Below are 21,854 nucleotides of genomic sequence, written 5' to 3'. Positions count from 1 at the left end.
CCAAGGAAATTACGAGTGCATGAAAATGCAAAAATGTACAGATATATCATGTAGATATGGCTACTAAGGTGTTGCTAGGGTAGACATGGTGGTTTCATAGTTTATGAGAGTTGATAGTGCGAAGACAGACAGTTTATAATTGAATATGGATAGCTTAAAAGCTGTTGATAAAAAGATAATTTAATGAATGTTGACAGACCGATAGTTCAATTGATGTTGATAGGTAAATCATTTTAAATGGATAGCGATAGCTATAGTTTAATGGATGTTTAATGTTTTGCTAAAGTTTGCTAGCAGTAATGTTATTAATGTTAATATGCTAATCAGATTGCTTAGCTAACTTTGCTCATGTTTGCTAGCAGTTTTTTCAACAATGCTAACCATGCTAACAATACTGACTATGCTAATAATGCTAACCAAGGTGATTAGCTAACTTGGCTAATGATTTTTAGCAGTTATGCAAAAAAGTTTAACTATGTTAACAATGCTAACTATGCTAATAATGCTAACCAAGGTGATTAGCTAACTTGGCTAATGATTTTTAGCAGTTATGCAAAAAAGTTTAACTATGTTAACAATGCTAACTATGCTAACAATGCTAACCAGGTTGATAAGCTAACTTAGTTGATGATTTCTAACAGTAATGCTAAAAATGCTAACAATGCTAACTATGTTAACAATGTTTACTATGCCAACGATGCTAATAAAGTTGATTAGCTAACTTAGCTAATGATTTCTAGCACTTATGCTAAAAATGCTAACAATGCTAACTAGCTAACTTGCTAATGAGAACTTTTATTTTGTAACATTTGTTGCTAGGGTATCCATGGTGGCCACTATCAGGAATAAAGAAGTTACTGCAGTATAATCATGTTGGTTGCTATGGAAACTGTCTTAAACACTCAAGTTTAATGGTTGCTCTGTTGGTTGCTAGGTACATGCAAGGGGGCAGGCATATTCCCGGAAGTAGAAACACGAAATGAGCTGGTGATCAACGCTCTGCTAACTCCCTTGGACGGCCATAGATTTCAGGTTTTTTTGCGATCCCATAACTTCATGTAACATGTGCCCTTTGTCTCCCTTATAGCTTCTGTGTATTCTATATAGGGTATCGAAGGCAAAATTAATTCACTTCTTCCCCGTATATTACGTTGGTTTCCCGTAAAGAAGCATTTTAGCATGTCGGTTGTAGGGAAGCTAACGTTCGAGGGGAGATTCCCCGTAATGTTTGGATAAGAAGCTGAGTGAGCCTGCATGAAAACCATGAAGGAAAGTCATTCGCAAGATCAGTGAAAATGCGTGTAGCCTACGGTAGCCTACTGTTTGATAGGGTAAAGCATTACCTAGAGGCAAGTAAACATAATAGTAATATTAAAAACGAACGTTAACAATTTCAGAGGTTTTCGATCTATCAGACGAGTTACAGCAGGCTAACGTCACGAAGTGAGTACGAGTCTGCGCAGTACGACGGAAAGTAAACGGAATTTTGTTTCAGCCCCCTTCCATTGAGAACAACGGAGTCTGTTTGTCCATTTCTTTTAGGTCTATGGGTACATGGAGGTTTCATATAGTTGACTGGAGGCATAGTTGATGATAACTGACAGTTGGAATGGTTGAACAGTTAAATAGTTGAGTAGTTTCAATAGTTAAATGATTTAATAGTGTATTATTGCAGTGAGGACTTTTATTTTGAAACAGTTGTGGACAGCGGAAACAGTTTAACAGGATATGTAGTCTTCACAGAGAGATTGTATGCTTAAAGCCTGAGAGAGAGAGAGAGAGAGAGAGCTGCTGCACCTTAACTAATGATTTCTAACAGGTATGTTAAACTGTTAACCAGGTTTATTGGTTTACTTAGCTAATGATTTCTAGCAGTTATGCTAAAAATGCTAACTATGCTAACCAGGTTGATTAACTAACTTAGCTGATGATTTTTAGCAGTTATGCTAAAAATATGAATTATGCAAACAATGCTAATTATGCTAATAATGCTAACCATGCTAACTTGCTAGTGAGGACTTTTATTTTGAAATTTTTTTTCCTAGGGTATCCATGGTTGCCACTATCAAGAATAAAGAAGTTACAGTAGTATAATCATGTTGGTTGCTATGGAAACAGTCATAAACGTTTAATTTTAATGGTTGCTATGTTGGTTGCTAGGTACATGGAGATTGACTGGAGGCATAGTTGATGATAACTGACAGATGGAATGGTTGAACAGTTAAATAGTTGAGTAGTTTCAATGGTTAAATGATTTAATAGTGTATTATTGCATTGAGGACTTTTATTTTGATACAGTTGTGGATTGTACATTTTCATGCACTCTAATTAGTGACTTATAATGACTAACAAATGGCTAGTATGCTGCTAACATACATGTTAGTAAGCAACTAATGAATGGTGAATATGCTTGTCTTAAAGGGATATTCCGCCATTTTTGGAAATAAGCTCATTTCTCACCTCCCCTCGAGCAAAACAATCGATATTTCCCCTCCATCCAGCCATTCTGTGAGTCTGGCGATACAAGTTTTAGCTTCAGCCTAGCATAGATCATTGAATCGGATTAGACCATTAGCTTCTCGCCTGCTAGCTTCATGTTTAAAAGTGCCTAAGATTTCTGATAATTTTCCCATTTAAAACGTGTCTCCTCTCAAGTTCGAAAGTGCAATAAGACCAACTGAAAATGAAACCTGGCGTTTTTCTAGGCTGATTTGACATGGAACTACACTCTCATCTGGCGTAATATTCAAGGCAACTTGCAAACTACTGGCACTACTACTGCTTGTTGTCTATGGGGACTATTTTCAGATGCTGCGTACGATATCACTGCGCCTATGTTACGTTTGCAAGTTGCCTTGATTTTTACGCCAGATGAGAGTGTAGTTCCATGTCAAATCAGCCTAGAAAAACGCCAGGTTTCATTTTCAGGTGGTCTTATTGCACTTTCTAACTTGAGAGGAGACACATTTTAAATGGGAAAATTACCAGAAATCTTAGTCACTTTTAAACATGATGCTAGTCAGGCGAGAAGCTAATGGTCTACATGTAATCCGATTCAATGATCTATGCTAGGCTGAAGCTAAAAGTTGTATCGCCAGACTCACAGAATGGCTGGATGAACGGGAACAATTGGTAATCGATTGTTTTGCTCGAGGGGAGGTGGGAAATGAGCGTATTTCCAAAAATGGCGGAATATCCCTTTAATATACAATGTTACTTACCAGCAGTTTTTTGCAGTGTTTTGATATGGAAGAAGAAGAAGAAGAAGAAACAATGGGCGCCTTCACAGCTTTTTTGCTTTGCCCCATATAATATTAATAAGAGCAGGTGGAAACATAATTGAGTTCCTTCGCAGCTTCACTGCTTGACCTCCAATTATGTTTCAAGCTGCTTCAAGTGGTAATGAGTAATGGTAAGGTTATTTGAGGAGATATAAAAGAGAGCTACTTACTTGCTCTGGGGTTCCTAGCCATCCTAGGGTCTGTGACTACATAAAGCATAGAGACAATGACAACAAGAAATAAATATGTAAGCAATTGAGACGTGGCAAAAGTTTAAATACAATGAAAATAAAACCATCAAAAATACCACAACAAATAATTAATTTGTTGACCAATCACTGAATTTGGTTGACAAATCTTGACTTTGAAAATACCAATACATAGAGGGGCAAATGTACTTGATTGAGAGCTCAGCACCAGTTTTGTTTTCAGGACTGGTGGTACTAAAGCTTGAGTAATGCAATGCAAGCACATGACGCTGACGCATGAAAAGAGGAAAAGAAGCGCCTCCATCAACATGCTGTATTCAATGGAGCAGTGTGAGTGCACCGACACACAGCACCCTTCAGAATTACTGGCACCCTTGGTAAAACTGTCTAAAATCAGGTATAAAAATAATCTTTGACAATTTATTGCACTCCCATAAGGCAAAAAATGCGGGAAAATCCACCCTCGAGGGAAAGCTAATTTATTGAAAAAAAAATAAAAATCTCATTAAGAAATAAATATTTGTAACAAAAAAACACGATGCTCACAATTATTAAACACCCCTAGAAAAATCTTGTATACAAAATGTAACAGAAGAATTTTCCTATCTAATTTCAACTTATCTAAGTTAATTAGAGTGTCTTTGAACTTTTAGAAGGAATCCATGACTTTCTTTTTCACTAAGCAAGGTAAGAAAATACAGTGACAAAGAGGCCAACCAGAGGCAAACCAGAGCCTGACAGGGACCTCTACTGGTCAAAGTTGGGGAAAGTGCTGTATCTCAACAGCAATCAGCAAGTGACACTAACACAGAGTATGATGCCAGCCATCCCATTGATCACTACCTCTCTCCATATGTTACTTTACCACTTTGAGTTGGAGATTCAGATTGAAGTTGCTGGAGCCTGTTGTGAGTGGTCAGCATGTCAACATAAAGATGACATCGTGCTATTTATGTGGGTGCCAGATCGCATGAGGAGGCACTAGATGTCTGCTAAAATGGGGTAGCATCTCTGCATGTTTCTGACAGACTAAAGTTCCATATCTTCTACACTGCAAATTATTTGATTCTCGTCAAGATAAAAAAAAACAAAGTGTTAGATCATTTATATTGTTTTAACAGTGAATTTCTTATTTTAAGTGTTCTTTTAAGTATCTTTTTTGTCTCAAATAGGCATGAAATCTTAAAATGAGGTAAATAACTGTTAAAATGAGATCTTTTACATCTCTACCCCAAATCCTCATAAAAATATCTTGCTAACAAACAGACTAATCATTTTCTTTTAACGTTGTGTTTGGCTACATTTACACCATCGGTTTAATGTGACCTAATTCCGATTTTTTGCTTAAATATGTGGCACAGTTCCATTGTGCAGCATGAAAGTGTAAACTGGAAAAAGGCACATGGATTCTGATATTTTCAGATCTGGTCCAGGCTTCATTCATATTTGGAAATAATGAATCGGATACTGTATGTGCCAATATGACCACCGTCTAAACAGACAAATTGGATATTTCAACATGTGCATTTTTGAAAATAATCAAAATCTTTGACTTTTTTTTTTTTTTTTTTTTTTTTTTTTTAAGATTATTTTTTGGGGCTTTTTATGCCTTTAATTGGACAGGACAGTAGAGAGTATGACAGGAAACGAGCAGGAGAGAGAGTAGGGGTGGGATCCGGAAAGGACCACGGGGCGGGAATCGAACCCGGGTCGCCGGCGTGCGGTGCAGGTGCCCCAGCCAGTCGCGCCACGGCTGGGGCCAAAATCTTTGACTTTTTGCACAGCTGGCCGAATGGTGAAATGAGAATGAAAACCAAAAAGCTTATTTTTCACCTTAAAATAAAACCGGTAGCCTATACTTTGGAAATGAGAGTAAACAGCCAGCTTGAGTAATGCAATGCAAGCACATGACGCTGACGCATGAAAAGAGAAAAAAGGGCCTCCATCAAAATGCCACTTAAATAGCCTAATAATGCAAGCCTGTGTTATTTCATGTATTTGCAGTGCCATCTTTATGTTTCCTTTCATTTCGGTGAACAAAATCCAAAAAATTATAATCGGATTGGCAGTTTTGGCGGGATGCAGGACATAATCTTGAAGGAACGGGCGGGTGTGGGACTGAAAAATCTGTCCCGTGCAGACTTCTATATTGTGCTTTACCCAGTCATGCATCACCGGTATTAGTGTCTGCTGTCTGTGTGTGTGTGTGTGTGTGTGTGTGTGTGTGAGTGAATGTGTGAGTTAGTTACTAAACTAAAAAGAAAGAAACTCACTCCTTGACTGGCAAGATGGCGGCGAACAGAAAAACCAAGTGAGTTGCTTAAAACCTTTCTTTTATATTTCATAGATTTCAGAGCAAAAACATCCTTCTTTAAAAAAAATACCCACTAGCCTAATATTTCATAAAAATCTACTTTGCTGATTGTACTTACATGACACTGTGATATCTGTAACAGTTAACTTCTTCTGGCTTTGTTTGCCTTGCTGACGGATGTTTGAACGCAGTATTTCCATCATACGCTCCTCTGACACTTCAGGAAGAATCTCCAGGTCTTCAGCGGGAATATCAAACTGGACCCAGTGATAAGCCTTAATACCTTCGCTAAAATAAATACATCATGTAATTATCATACTGGTAAGCATTATGTCATTATGAATCATTAACCAAATATACATTCCAAGTGTCATATTACAGGTGCAATGGCCAAAAACATTTAGATAAAACTAGAAATGTGCATGTCCGAGGACCTGCAAGAGCGGGCTTGCAAAAATGCTAACTATGCTAACAATGCTAACTAGGCTACCAACGCTAACCTGGTTGATTACCTAACTTAGCTGATGATTTCTAGCATTTAAGCTAACTATGTTAACCATGCTAACCATGCTAACTATGCTAACAATGCCAACCTAGCTAATGACTTCTATTCATAGACAGTAAAAGATATGGACAGAGCTATCACGTAGACGGCAGCAGAGACCGAGGAAGCAAATTTCAACGGTTTTTTTAGGTCTTCTTATTCCGTCATAGGTCTCCTGCGCAGGCTCAGTTGTCGTACATGTGACGTAGGCACGTAGTCTGACCGAGTCTGACCTATGGCGACGCTTTACTCTCGCTGGACGCATGCGCCTTTAACACTTTAGCATTGACTTCGGAAAAACGTTAATTACTCAGCCGATAAGACAGTTACGAGATTATTATGTCAATTTCACAATGTAGTATGTACCCCGACAATAGAAAATGTTCATATAAAGGCTTAAAACGCTTCAGCTCTAACGTAATTTGATGTCAAAGTGGCGCTTACGCCCCATAGGATTCAATGGAATGGCCAGCTAGCCACGGTCTTCTCGTTAGCATGGCGGCCGCCATACTGTCTACACTCTCAGAACGTTCGCTGCCCCCTTGCTTCTATTATGTCAATAATCCTTAAAAAACGCAGGCTGGAAAAAAAATCCCCCATACATTTCAATGGGACCAAAAACCGGCGAAAAACGGGAATACCGGAAAAACGACAACCGGCAGCCATCCGACATTAACAAGCAAGCTACACCGGATCGGGCCTGATTTTTTAGTGTTGGAACCGCGTCGATAGCTCAAACGCTCTAGGAGAAGAGGCGTCTTTAAAAAGTGGGTGAATGGGAATAATAAAGTATAATGTGCTTGCTTTGGAAGAACAATAGATGGGCTTGCCTTGCAGCAAGCCCACTAATTATTAAATTGTAACATGTTTACTGACTGATAATGTGATGAACACATAAATTGATGAACTCTAGCACCACTCAAAAAGAAAATAAGAAAACAAACTAGAAATGTGCATGTCCGAGGACCTGCAAGAGTGGGCTTGCAAAAATGCTAACTATGCTAACAATGCTAACTAGGCTAACAATGCTAACCAGGTTGATGAGCAAACTTAGCTGACGATTTCTAGCATTTATGCTAAAAATACTAACTATGCTAACTTTTCTAACCAGGTTGATTAGCGAACTTAGCTGATGATCTCTATCATTTATGCAAAAAATGCTAACTATGCTAACAATGCCAACATAGCTAATGACTTCTGTTATGTCAACAATGCTAAAAAAACACAGGCTACCAAACTAATAATTAATAACTAATAACCAGTGGCGAGGCGTAAGGGAAATGTCTGAGGAAGCCAAGTGACGAATGCATATTTATTTATTTATATATTTGTTTGATTGGGGGGGGAGGGGGGTGTACATTTTGCTGACTACCCTCCACCATGACGCTGTCTAAGGCTGCGTTCAGACTGCCAGCCAAAATCCAATTTTTAGCCCATTCAGATTTGTATCGGATGTCACTTTTGAAGTCTGAACAGTGACAGGTCACATGAAATCCGATTTTTGCGAAACGGTTGCAAACCACATCCAGGAGGTAGTTTCATATCGCATTTGTATCGGATATGGACAGATGCGTCTCAGTCTGAACAGCTCCCAACACTCAGATCGGATTTGACTGTCCGTGACGTGACTTTACGTGCGTGACCGCCCACCGAGTTGTGGAGCAACGTTATGGCTATGTCTTTTGACCATATTATATTAAACGTGACTTAACAATACTCAATGCTAAATAGAGCATTATACAGTCTCTAATCTGTTTCTATGGAAGTTGCAAGAATACACATTGTTCTATTAAATGCCGTTAAATAATTAAATAGCCTTCCAACAGTTTGAAGCGGAGCTTGCCACTGATTAGTTTTGGTTTCTGTCGGGCAAATGCGCACACGTATGCATGCATTCAATGAACACTCACCTAGTTGTATTGTTCTATGTTTAATCACACCAAATTAGCAAGTATTTCCTCCTGATGGCAGAAATGTTTGCTTTCGTTGCTACAGCAACCTGACAGATCTGTTACTAAAGTGACCCAGTCTGAACAGAGCCATATCCGATTTGGACACTTGCTAAAGGCAGTGTGAACAGTCAGCCCTAAAAATCGGATATGAGAAGGAATCAGATTTGAATCAGATTCGTCTGCAGTCTGAACGCAGCCATAGACTTTCATATATCACGCCGTACAACTCCTCTTCTCCCCTCTCCCTCTTCCCTCCTCTCTCTGTCTTGTCATTCAATCTCCGAACTGCTCCCTCTCTCTCTTAACTGTCACTCTCTGCCTCTTTCTCTATAGTATCACATTATATATTACCATTGATACACCAATTAACACTAACCATCATGACTTATATCTCTATATCTCTCGGTCTTCCCCCATACCTCACCTGTGAGGTAAACCATTACCAGTCATCAGCCATCCTATGCCTGGCCCTACACCTGAAGTCCCCATCCCTACCATCGCTTGTTGTTTTCCCCTTGCCCGGATTCCTGGCCCACGCATCCTAGCACCCCAATTATTTCCTTAAAACCATTCTTAATCCCTATGGACAAATAATTCCCACTGGACTATTTGCACTTTCTGACACTAAAAATGACCTTACTGTACTGTAACTGACCCTAGGCAGATGGATTGGACCCTTGAGTCGTGGATCTGTCCGACATTTCTTCCTATATGTATCCCCAAATCTAGGGAGTTTTTCCTCACCCTTGTCACTCATGGATTCTCTCTGAATGTTTAGCACTCTGTAAAGCACCATGACATGTCATGTGACATGTGTAATGTTTTGTCACTCTATAAGTGAAATTAAATTGAAATTGTGTAGGGCTGACCGAAATAGAAATAGGGCACTAGAAATGTATATCCAAGGAATTACCCGTGCATGCAATTACCCGTGCATGCTACAGTATGTAAAATATTACATTCTGATTTAGGTTTTTGCTAGGGTAGATATGGATGGATGCTATGTTAAATAAAGTGGTTGCTATAATGGTTGCTAGGGTAATCATGATGGTTGCTAGGTTGACATTATCGTTGTGGTTGCTAGGTTGGTGCTAGGGTAATTGAGATGGTAGCTAGGTTGTTGCTAGGGTAGATGTGTTGGTTACTGTGCTAAATAAAGCAGTTGCTATGCTGATTGCTGAGGTAATCGTGTTGGTTGTTATGGTAGCTGCTAGGGTGACATTATGGTAGTGGTTGCAAGGTTGGGATAGTTGCTAGGGTGTTGCTAAGGTAATAACGGGGTAATTATAGTGGTTACTATGCCAGTAATACCAGTAATTTCAGTGATAAATTCAGTAAATATACCATAAAACTGTGGGGGAAAAGATGCCATTTACAACCTTTTGAACTGACACAAATTAACAAAAATTGCTATGTTAATTTTCACCTTTTTCATTTACATTATTGGTAGAAATTGACATGAGACAAAAAAACTGATTTGGCACAACACAGAAAATTATTGTTTACAATTAAAGTTAGGGTATGGAATTAGCTTTTTTGGTCATTTTTGCAAAATCACTTGAAATCCTATTCCTAACCCACTTACAGCCACTGAGTTGGAAGTACTGAAATGGAAATTAAACATGTCAATCATCTGCGGAACGGGCAGGGCTCGAAAAACTCCAGCCAATAGAATTCTAAACCCCATACCATCATTTCACAGCTCATTTGTCAATCTAACGGTCTTCCTCTTCCTCCTCCCCCTCCCCCTCCCCCTCCCCCTCCCCCTCCCCCCCGCACGCGCGACCCGTTCGTGCACATAGCACGAAAGCTGTTGACCGCGAGTCAGTGCTGAAACGAAAGTAACTACACTGTAAAAAGTTTCTGTGAATTTACAGCCAGATTCCAACATTATTCACCTGTTATTTTGAATAAACATGACTTTCCTGTCATTGGTAAAATGAGTGGGTTAAATCTCACTAAAATACTGTTATTTAACATAGGCTAATGTTTTCCCCGGAACACAGACACTTCCTGTTATCCTACAACCGGACCTGTGTCACACGAGTGTCACACAGACACCACGCCAATTTTGGAGGATCGCTGGCATGTTTGAATAACGTTATTCTGAAAGATAGCATAGCACACAATGTCTATCTTTAAATTCACTGTTGTTTCAAATTGTCGGGTTATGTTAATTGTCGGGTTCACATCTGACGACATTAGCCGTCGTCGGATGTCTGTCTCTGGAGTGAAGCCAGTGAAGTCCCCGGAGAACAATGGCTGCCTGTCAACGGTTGTCTGACTTCAGCAAAAGGTAAGATTGACAATGTAAGATGTAGTTTGTCCGAATAGTTAGCTGCTACTAGAGTAACTTAATCATTCCTGTCGTCTATGTCTAAACTTAACGTTTGTGCTGAGGATATACTGGGTTAACGAGCTGTCGGGGCAGTTAGCTAACTTTTAGCATGCCATATCAAAGCTGGCCAAACTCCTTTTTCTGTTAAATGTTGGGATTCGCCGGTCATGATTGAATTAGGAAATATAAGCGTTGGACATGTTTTACTTTTCTGTAAGAGACTGGGTTGATGAAGAAGCTAGCCTACTGTGAAGTTTCTGATAGCACGCTAGCATAACGTCAATGGTTAGCAATCTCGTTTAAAAGTCAACGAACTTTTCTGTTCAAAGTTAGCGTTCGCCCCCATCATCACTACGTTAATTTGAACTTCAAATTTCGAAGGTTGTGTTGCCAATACAGGTGAATATATCCGCTGATCAGGTTTTAGCTTGCCGTTTGCAGGAATGTTTCATTGTTGTTGTTGTTTTTTATGTGTTAACGTCCTTATTTTTTTCCAATAAGGTTATCAAGGAACGTAGTGGTGTACTGGATGGAGCTGCAAAGCCTAGCACTACCTTACACTGACAGACTTTGACTAGATTTGGGAAAGATTCTTGACAAGATTGTAGTCTTAACTAATATAATATAATGCCCCTCATTCAAGTTTTAGGCTACTCAAAAGACTACAATCTTTCAAGAATCTTTCCCAAATCTTGTCAAAGTTTGTCAGTGTAAGGTAGGCTTAATCAGGATTTCTGGAGCAAGGTAAGGTCCTAAATTATATGAATATCTACAATTAAAATGTGATATAGTTTTATTTTTCCCAGTCAAAGAATCAAGAATTCCAAGAGGTGAAACAATGCATTTTCTACAGCAGCCAGTAATGTAGACGTGTAGGCTATATTAGAACATTTGAAACGATTAAATGATCTAGGCTATATAACCTTTTCTTGCAGGAAGCGGAAAGAAACATTCCATGACAAATTGATTGATTGGTGCCAGGGACAGGGGTGGCAATTGCCTCTCAAGGCAGACACCACGTTTGAGGTAAGTGTCAAGTACATGTACTGTATCACCACAGTCAAAGGTTTGGAGACGCATAGATATTTTTTTTTATTCCACTCCATTATAGACAGAATACCAACTGATATCATTTGCATTGCTTTTTTACCCAGGGCAGCAGTTTTCAGATTACATTCTGTGCTTACATAATTGCAAAAGGGTTTTTAAATGTTTTCTCAGTTAGCCTTTTAAAATGATGTTAGAGTAGTAAACAGAATGTGCTTTTGCAGCATTGGATGAATAGTTGTTAATAGTGGGCCATTTCTTTCTGCAACAGCCGAACACTTTTGCAAGTATGTAAGCACACAATGTAGTCTGAATCTGCTGTCCAGAACTATTTTTTGATGTGGAGGATGAACGAACAGAAATAAACACTTAACAGTGAAAAATACTATTTTGTGTCTTAAAAGTATGTAAGTTGGCAATGGGACTGTTGTATAAAAGGAATATAGCGTAGCGTATTTTGCAAGGCTGTGGTTACTTATCCGCTATCAAGACCGCGACCATGAGTGTTATATTGCTTTAAGAACACACCTCCAAGATGACAACTGCCTTCCTTAGGACCCTGCTTGAATCCTAATATACTCCATCAGTCTTAGTAACTCTCTCTCTCCCCCCTCTCTCTCTCTCCCTCTCTCTCTCTCTCTCTCTCATGCAGAAAAAAGGCCCAGAAGAGATGTACAATCAGAAAGTACAGTAAAGTGAATGTTACTTGATGGGTTCTTCTTTAGGATTGCATACAGAACCACATAGCACACAATAGCCACAAGCCTAATGCAATGTTTTTGTTTTCTGTAATTATTCTTTTTCTAATAATACATACTGTACGTACACATACATTCTGTACATACACTATATTGCCAGAAGTATTTGGTCACCTGCCTTGACCCCCATATGAACTTCAGTCACATCCTATTCTTAATTCATAGGGTTTGATATGACGCCGGTCCACTCTTTGTACCTATAACAGCTTCAACTCTTCAGGGAAGGCTTTCCACAAGGTTTAGGAGTGTGTTTTTGGGCATTTTTGACCATTCTTCCAGAAGTGCATTTGTGAGGTCACACACTGATGTTGGACAGGCTCTCAGTCTGTGCTCTAATTCATTCGTAAACACACTTCTAAACCTTGTGGAAAGCCTTCCCTGAAGAGTTGAAGATGTTATAGCTGCAAAGGGTGGACCAATGTCATATTAAGCCCTATGGATTAAGAATAGGATGTGACTGAAGTTCATATGGGGGTCAAAGCAGGTGACAAAATACTTTGGCAATATAGTGTATATGAGCCTAATGCGATGTTTTCTATAATAATAATAATAATTATTATTATTTTATACACATACATACTGTTCATTCATACATGAGCCTAATGCAATGTTTTTGTTTTTTACCTCTGTGCTTTATTCACTGATACTAAAAATATCATTATAGTAAATACATTTGCTTTAATCACTATGTACTACTACATTTGCTGTTTGTGATGTGAAATAACATACTTGTTAAATTTGTTATTCAGTTAAATAACAAATAAACAATTAAACAACAAACAATGATAACTGATGTGGAAAAAATGGATTTGTATCTTTGACATGTAATAAAATGAGTTAAATGTTTAATTAGTTATGCTTTGTCTATTATTCTTGGCATATGCTTCAGATATTCGATTTTTTCCCTTAACATTTCTTTACTATTTTCAGCTTTGGCACCGTTGTGCAAGAGCACAATTATGCAAGAGCTGGACCTTTATTTTAGGCTATAATGTCAGGTTGATGTTTCTAAATCCAGCTTTATTGTGAACATAGTCTAATATTGCTAAACCAACTTGTATTCTTCAAGGTTACAATAGTAAAGACACCTTTTAATATGCTGATTTGACAGTAGTCAAATGGCACTTATTTCCTGTAATTTTACAAATTCCGCAAGAAAGTTGTTAAATAACAGGAAGCTCCTGGAAATCTTAACAGTTGTTTCCTGATAATTTACATTAAGTTAATGTTGTTATTTTACAGGAACTTAATGTTAAACCAGGCCACCGTTAAATAACAGGAATTGCCTGGAAACCCTGCTGCCAGTTGATTCCTGTTTTTTAACGGGATTTTTTTTTACAGTGTAGGCCTGCTACACGTCCCATAATGTTCCCCTCAAATTGTATGTGTCACTTCATTTCTATACATACTAAGGCAGCGGATACCTACGGAAACTCAATAAACCACGCAATAAATAAGCTATGTAGCAAAAATTACATTTTACCGTGACTCGAAGAGTGTTGTAAACATGAAATCGAAACTTAACCGCTTGGAGCTACAGTGGAATAGGCGAACCAGCCGGCCAGCACTAAACTCAGATATTTCAGAAGATAAACGCCCTGGTAAGAACCAGATTCTGTTCAAATATACACACCTATGGCTACTGAAAGATGTAAGGTAGCCTATATCAAATGTTATTTTGGTGTATTAAAATGCATCGTTGTTTTAGAATTTCCGAACGAAAGGGCTGGTAGACTAAGGTGCTTTTACCATAATGTAGGCTATAAAATCATCTGCCTTGTCTGATTTGTGGAACTATTACCTACAACCCTTTGGAGGTGAATAAAGAATGTAATTGGGGAAGTTGATGTGGGCGATTGTATGGAGACTAGAGCTCATAGTGCTGTAGACGCCAGGCTGGCATTTCATTTAGCCTGGCTCGCTCTCGCGCATAATTTTCGTTGGTGCATGGAGGGCGGGACTTGAGGTTGTATGTATTCAAAATCTGCCGGCCGTTTTGCGAATTCCGTACCCAACCTTTAACAAAAAAACATAGCTCTCAATCATACAAGTATTCTATTTCATTGTTCACCTTATGTTTACATCCCCATGTGTGCCAGAGTTGAATGTACATTCAATCACTTACGTTTTTCTTGGACAGCTGTAGTTGTATTTGGTATAATGTTGGCATGAGAACACTTTAGTTTCACATACCCATTCAAATCATATCATACAACAATGAGTTCAATTATTTGTGACATGTAACACATTACAAAAGCACTACAATAATTACAAGACATTGTCTTACAATACCAGGAAAAATTTGAGCCCTACCTGAAGGCTGTAATGGTTGACTTTGTGAAGAACTTTGCAAGGATTGGGTCTTTCATGTATGTTTTCTTCAACTGAAAATGTAGATCACAAAAGGAATAAGAAACAATGACATACCATTTTTAGCTGGGGGGTCTGTATGCTGCTGCTACAACAAATATCACAGCGCTATGACATCAGATCATACTCAAAAACAATAGTTGAAAGCGTTAAAGAATATTTGATTGAAAGAGTATTAACAACAATACAAATGTGATCATGATGCAAATAATCCAATCAAATGATAAAAGATCACAATTGGCAATGATTGGGGTCTAATGAGTTAATGATCAAAATAATCCTCAATACTTTTTTGAAGAATTTGTGATATACAGTATTTGTGACTATAACCCACTGTGGCAGCTGCAGGCTCACCCACCCACTCACTCATGGGGTTTTAGGGAGTGAGAGCTGCCAACTGGTTGACGTTGTAAAAATGACCAATGTAATGGCTACTCCTTCTATTGTAACCACACTTGATTGAAGAATTACGAGGGTTAATGGGTTTTCAATTCTCAAACCTAGTAAGGAGGGCAGGACTTGCTGTAGCTGAGCTGCATGGTGACAAAGAATCCTCTTGTCAAAATACAACTTTGCTATGATTTGCCTGTTTTACAACAGTAATTTCAAGTTGTGGGATTTGCATATGAAGTAGGTGACAATGGGATTTTGAGGTTCCCTGTCTGTCCATTTTAAATACCGAACTGCCGTTATTCAATGATGCCAAGATAAACACAGTTTTAAATTCTATGTTCCCTCCAAGTAGAACTGGGGACACCAAAATGTCTTTTCTGATGCAGTATTTGAACCCAGGACCTATAGAATAACAGCCACTTTCACTAACTTCTACTCATTGCAAGTGCCTCATTTTAAGTGGTAAGTGGCACCTCTGTATAATTTTTGAATAATTCATCTGCTTTAAAAGTATGGTATGGGATTCGTAAAACGTCCGGTAGATTTTTGAAAATACACAACTCAAATAGTCCTACCCTCTTTCCTTCAACTCTTGCCTTTGAAGAACATGGAGAACATGAACATTGTGCAATCATGCACAAACGAAAATTCAGATGAACGATGACTGTAAGTGGGTTAGTAATAGGATTTCAAGTGATTTTGCAAAAATGGCCAGAAAAGAGAATCCCATACCCTACCTTTAATCTTGAATAGGTATAAATCAGAGGCGATTGGACTAAGAAAGCTCAGCCTCCTCTAAAATATCACAGAAAATTGCATCAAATAATGCCTATTAGGTTACATAAGCCAGCCTAATACTCCAACTAGAACATGCTAAAAACGTGTTCAACTTCAAGGCAATATCGTTATATAGCCATCGTTTCGTTTTGCCACTCATCTAGCGTGATTTCGCACACCTAATACATTGCTGTGACGACACCATCCATTAAAAGCCCCACAGATGCTCGGCTTCACTGGACTTCAATGGCACTACAGAGTGGGCTGGTCTCAGTGCAGAAAAAGTTAGATGTTTATTGGATAAACGCCACAAAATCGTCATTTCCAGGGAAGCCCGGCTTCTCTGGGGGTGAATAGGGATGTGGGATGGCCCAGACACCGAGCTTCTGTATGATGATTGGAGGAACCGTCATATGCTGTCAATCATTTTTTGATTGACAGCATATGTCGTGATTGGACAGGAAGAGTTTCAACAGAGATAGACGGGCTCTGGTATCAAGTTCAGGGATGCGTGAAAGTTACGGAACGTTATGGGGTTGGCAGGTGAAGTCAAGAGGCAAGGCAAGTTGCAGCTCAAATTTTTAATTCTATTGCAGCTTTTGTTTAGGGCCTATCCTATAAATAAAACTGTAATGTGGAGTTACAGAGTTTGTGATTTGCTTTTTTTTCAGTAGTGTATTGAGGTTATAGCTCAATATATAACTGTAGCTTAGCTAAATTATGCAAATGTTTACTTGAGTTTTATCAGCCATGGGGAGATTCAAAATAAAACAGCAAGGCAGATGAACGTAGGAATAGTCACATACTATAATTGTAATAACTCTAGTAGGCTACAAATACAGTGGCATATTTAACCCCCCAAAGTGAACTGGTAAAATGTAAGCTTAGTTCTTCTAACCAAGCCAGTTGCCATGTCTCAGAACCCTGTAGGCTATACTGTTTGGTCTACTCTGTTTTGGGATAGATTTTCCCCAAAAATAACAATATAGCTGCAATAATATTAATTTAATAACTGACCATTTTTTTTTTATCAGAGCTTCCCCTATTCCAAATAGCAGCAACCACCACTGGTATAAATACATACAAAAGTAGCATATTTTCAGATTTGTTCACTATTATTACATTAACAGACACATTACTGATCTAAACTTAACATACTGTATGTGTCAAAAATTAGAAAATACTGATCAAGAAAGTGTCTGTTGGAGAAAAAAAGAGAATCTAAGGTTGCTTTCACACTACGTCCGTTTAACTGGACCGGACCCGAGTGCGGTTACTTCTACCGTAGTTGGTCTGTACTCACATTACATGTTTGTCTGCGCACCCGGGTCCATTTGCGTCATAAGCACCAGGCTTCTAGACACGAACTTCGAGAACTCTGTTTACAACTAGAAATTATTTCCCGGTGGGAAAGTGCGAAGTGTGCTTGCTCCAACCCGCCGCAAGCTGCTTCGAGTTTGGTGGCGTTGCCCTCGATTGCCGAATTCTTACACTGACGTGACGGGTTGCCTAGGTTCATCAGTGGTATGTCCCAGAGCACCTCCAATGTAAAAATGTGGATGTCATCCCAAAGACGTAAAGAGATATGAGCCAAAATGCATTTTTACTAATTGCCCCCTAGTGGCAAAATGACACCAAATTTACTGAGGCTACTTTGGATGGTGTCCAAAATCATCCCGCCAAATATGGTCTTGACACCTCAAAGCGTTTCCGAGATTTGACCTCACTTCCTGTTTTGGAGGCTTCGCCATCGAATTTGATTGGCTGCCAGGGGCGAACTCTTTGATGTATGGAAATTAAATGTACACCTCTAAGGTCTGTAGACCTTGTGTTGAATTATGTATGAGTTGTTCACGTGTAGCCAGCATGAAACACGTAACCACTGAAGGAAGGAAGGAGCCTAAGGAACTAGGCATGTTTCTAGAACAAATACGAGTAATGTTAGGAGTATAGCTATCCTGTTTCGCGGGAACATCCGCAGTTTATTCCCTGTTCACCTTGCAACTTAAGTTGCAATGTGTTATAGCCTCAAATTGATGGTAAAATAAACAGGACGACTCACCCGTTCAAAAGGTGTAATAGGATCAAATTTGGTTTTGATGTCAAAGCAACCAGGCTGTTACTGGTTAACGTTTCTGAATATGAAATCGATTTTGGATTGGTTGCATGTGATAAAAGCTATGCCATTTCCTGTCCAGACAGCATTCATATTCAGAAATACTGTACACCGACAATGAAGACACACACACACACAGACACACACATACACACACATACACACACACACACACACACACCTCTTTCAAACAGAGGCGTCAGTCCGTTACATCTGCCTCATGTCCACAAACCAGAGGGGTTACCAGGATGCAATCTTTGGGGGGGCATTTGGCTTATTTGGGGTGGCAACAAAAAAAGCATGATCCTTTAGCGCATGGCCACTTGGCAGACTCACAGGGCCCATAGTCTAGGCTCTAGACTAAACAATGTAGTAGTTGTTAAACCAGGTGAATAAATGTATGGGTTTCCCAATATCATTTGTAGTGGTGTTGTGACTGATACATCTCACATTTAATACAATAATATATACAGAATCATAGATGATCTGTAGCCATTCTATCTATCTATCTATCTATCTATCTATCTATCTATCTCTCATGCATCAGCCAGGAGACATACAGTAGTCAATGAAAAATACATAAGACTATGTGTCACAATTGTTTTGATACTGATTTGGTATTGATTTGATTTGGGAGTCCAACCACACCAGTGGAGATCAAAGACATTACAAGGCATATTCTTCCCCCAACACACGCTTTGTTTGTATTTCAAACATTTTGAAATTCATATTAAGTTTACATTATGATAGGCTAGCCTATGCGTAATTAGTTATATTAAGTTGACCATTTCATATAGATTTTTTTATTTTGACTCACATTTTACATGATTGTCATATTGATTTACATTTAGGCTATCTTTAATGTCATTGAGTGCCTGTCACTTTAAGAGAACGTGAGAGCAATTAGGCTTCAGTAATGATATTCGGCTAGTCTAAAATAGGCAGGCATAATGCATAGAACTATGTGGAAGCAATGCGTTGATTCTATGTACTGTAGTTTAAATAAACGTTCAAAAAAGCAAACAATAAGAGCACAATATGCATGCAGTGATTATTGTGGGGTGCTATTACATACAGAGCGAAGTTGGAGACCTGCATGTGTATGTGCTGCCTGCAATTTAAAAGCTGGATTACTCGGGAATGGCTTATTGTACAAATGAATGCTTTATAGCCTCGTAGTTGGTAAGGTCTGCCATTTGTTTTGATATGGTTTGCCACGTGTAGGTTGAACAAAGAGCTTGAGATATTTTACCGAGGGTGATGTTGTGGAGATGGAATAAAAACGATTAGGCTACATTTCATGTAAATTCAGGTTGATTTTCTCGCGAACTGTTTATTACAGCAACTGGTGTTTAATATCATCGGAAAGCTAAGATCGTGCTCTGTCAGGTGATATGCATGTGATATCAGTGTGATTAGAACTTCGTGAGCAATCCAATACAGAAGAATGGGTGTGCATTTTGCACTTTTCGCAGATAATGCGAATGTTAATGCAGGCCTTGCCTAAATTCATATTGATTTTCTCGCGAACCCTTATTACAGCAACTAAGTTCTTAATACCATCAGAAAGCTAACATCGTGCTCTGTCAACAAGTGACACTATATATTAGTATGACTAGAACTTCGTGAATAATCCAACAGAGAAGTATGGGTGTGCATTTTCCATTTTTCGCCCGTCGCAGATCATTTCTCTGGGGTGGCAGAGGTTATCTTTGGGGAGGCACTGCCTCCCCCAGCCTCCCCCTAGACACGCCCCTGCCACAAACTGCATGTTGCTGAGTTGACCCACAACGGCACCAGCAATGAAGACTTTCACACAAACACACACACACACACACACACATACACACCACCCCTTCAAACCCAAATATCTGTTACGTCTGCCTCTTGTCCACAAACTGCATGTTGCACAGTTTACCCACATCTACCCACAATTCTTTGATTTATAAATAACCCCAGCATTAAACAACTGCAATGTGTCAAATCTTAATAAATACATGTATATACTGTATAGGCAATTCCATGCAAAACTGTCAAGTCCATAACCCCACACAGCGACAAACTATGATGTGGATGATGATTTCTTAAAAGTTTACCATTTCGCTCTTCTTGTTTGTACAACATATTCGATGACATTGTTAACTTAATAATTTGCATTATATAAATATAACCTATTTTTCCACCCTTATGTCTCAACATATACTGGAGTCACATTCATGAACATAAACAGGATCCTAGGTTCTCAATTTGCTGGACTCACTGTCCACCATAAAGTTAAAGGTAAGAAGATGTTGATAGCGTGATTAACTAGTGTGGTGCCTCCACTGAAGAATGTCTTTACCACTGCCCTGGTGGGAATATGTAAATCCTCAGTTATGTCAAGTGACTACAGTTACTTCTACCTGCTTTGATATAGCTATAGCTATAGATATAGCTTATCTTAAATGAAATACTATGCAACCATCAGAAAACATTTATTGTATCCTTTGTTTTTAACTCTTAGAATTCAGTTCAGTATGACATCATAAAATTAAAGTACAAAAATATTTTTTAAAGCCCTTTTTAAAAGTTCAACCTATCACTTTCAATGAAATCTCAATTAAGGATTACGTAGTTCTAAATAGTAACTGTGTGGTAATAATTCACCTATACCACCCATAGCCTAAATTAATTAAATGTTTACCATGAACAATAGTTAAATGAAACACACAGTAATACTTTCTATAACACTTTGTGTTGGATGTAATTAATTGGACCTAGAATTGTTAACTGCTATACAATAAGTGGGCCAAACTTCACAGTTTAAGTCTCCACACATAAGCTTGCCTACCGAGTCAAAAAACGTAGCTCCCACTTTCCTTAGCTGTAGGGGAATTCTGGAAATTCTCCCTAAAGCGGAAACTATTATTTTTTACCTAATTATTATTACTATTATTACTGGGGGGGTTATAGGTTTGCACTGATTCAGGTAGGGTAGTGGCGCTATACTGGATGGTATATCGGTTAGAATATAGGACGGAGAAGAGATGGGGTTTAACTTTGTATTGTTCAAGCAGAGACATTCAGGATTTCCATATGTATACAGAGAAATATAGGTAGATGGCTATTTAGTCTGAAATAAGATACAAACAACTACAATTTAGGTTCTAGTCTTACAAATAATATATCTGCAGCATACAGAAATGCATCAATACTAAGCTCATTAAACTGAATTGTAAACAAGGACACACAAACAGCAACGCTAACCCCTTCAAGATAGAAAAGGAACCTTTTTGTTCGTGACTACAGTTATTATGTGGTCAATTACGCCATCTAGCGGCGTAAAATGGTACGGTGTACTAGCGTTAACTAGTACGTCATGTAAAAACTTCCTCCATTTGGAGATGCAACATCCTTACAACAGTAACGCTAAACGGTAGATTCCTAAGCGAAACACAACACAAGTATTATAATTTCAGAGAACACTTACACTATTACTTCATGGAAATTATGTCAAGAGCAAGTTTAACTAGTCTATATTAGCAAACCTGATAACACTTTAGATTACAAATCGGTATTAAGTGGGTAATATTATGGTAGTATGTATGCAATTTAATGGCAATAATATTTTTAAACCACATATGTGACCATTCAAAGTGAAATCAGTCGTTTTGCGCACAACGTTATTTTGAGAAAATCAAAAATAACAAACTTCTGGGTTAAAATGTTGAATTTCACGTTTTCGCATAATTCGACTGTATACAGTCTACAGTTTC

The 21,854-nt window shown here is 38.5% G+C and overlaps 1 protein-coding gene across 1 annotated transcript in view; it reads right to left on the bottom strand.

The window, feature by feature from the left end:
• The window catches only part of st14 (ST14 transmembrane serine protease matriptase), a 58,305-nt gene that overhangs the window by 27,873 nt on the left and 8,578 nt on the right, over window positions 1-21,854 (bottom strand). The window contains exons 5-7 of the mRNA XM_062539670.1: window positions 14,757-14,827; window positions 5,923-6,092; window positions 3,452-3,487 (exon numbers count right to left, since the gene is read on the bottom strand). Of these exons, the coding sequence (XP_062395654.1) occupies window positions 3,452-3,487; window positions 5,923-6,092; window positions 14,757-14,827 (277 nt within the window). The remainder of the gene's footprint in view (window positions 1-3,451; window positions 3,488-5,922; window positions 6,093-14,756; window positions 14,828-21,854) is intronic.

The sequence above is a fragment of the Sardina pilchardus genome, chromosome 6 (assembly GCF_963854185.1).
Source record: "Sardina pilchardus chromosome 6, fSarPil1.1, whole genome shotgun sequence".
Lineage (NCBI taxonomy): Eukaryota > Metazoa > Chordata > Actinopteri > Clupeiformes > Clupeidae > Sardina > Sardina pilchardus.
The sequence above is the reverse complement of the archived record's forward strand: the minus strand, read 5'-3'. Positions and strand labels throughout refer to the sequence as shown.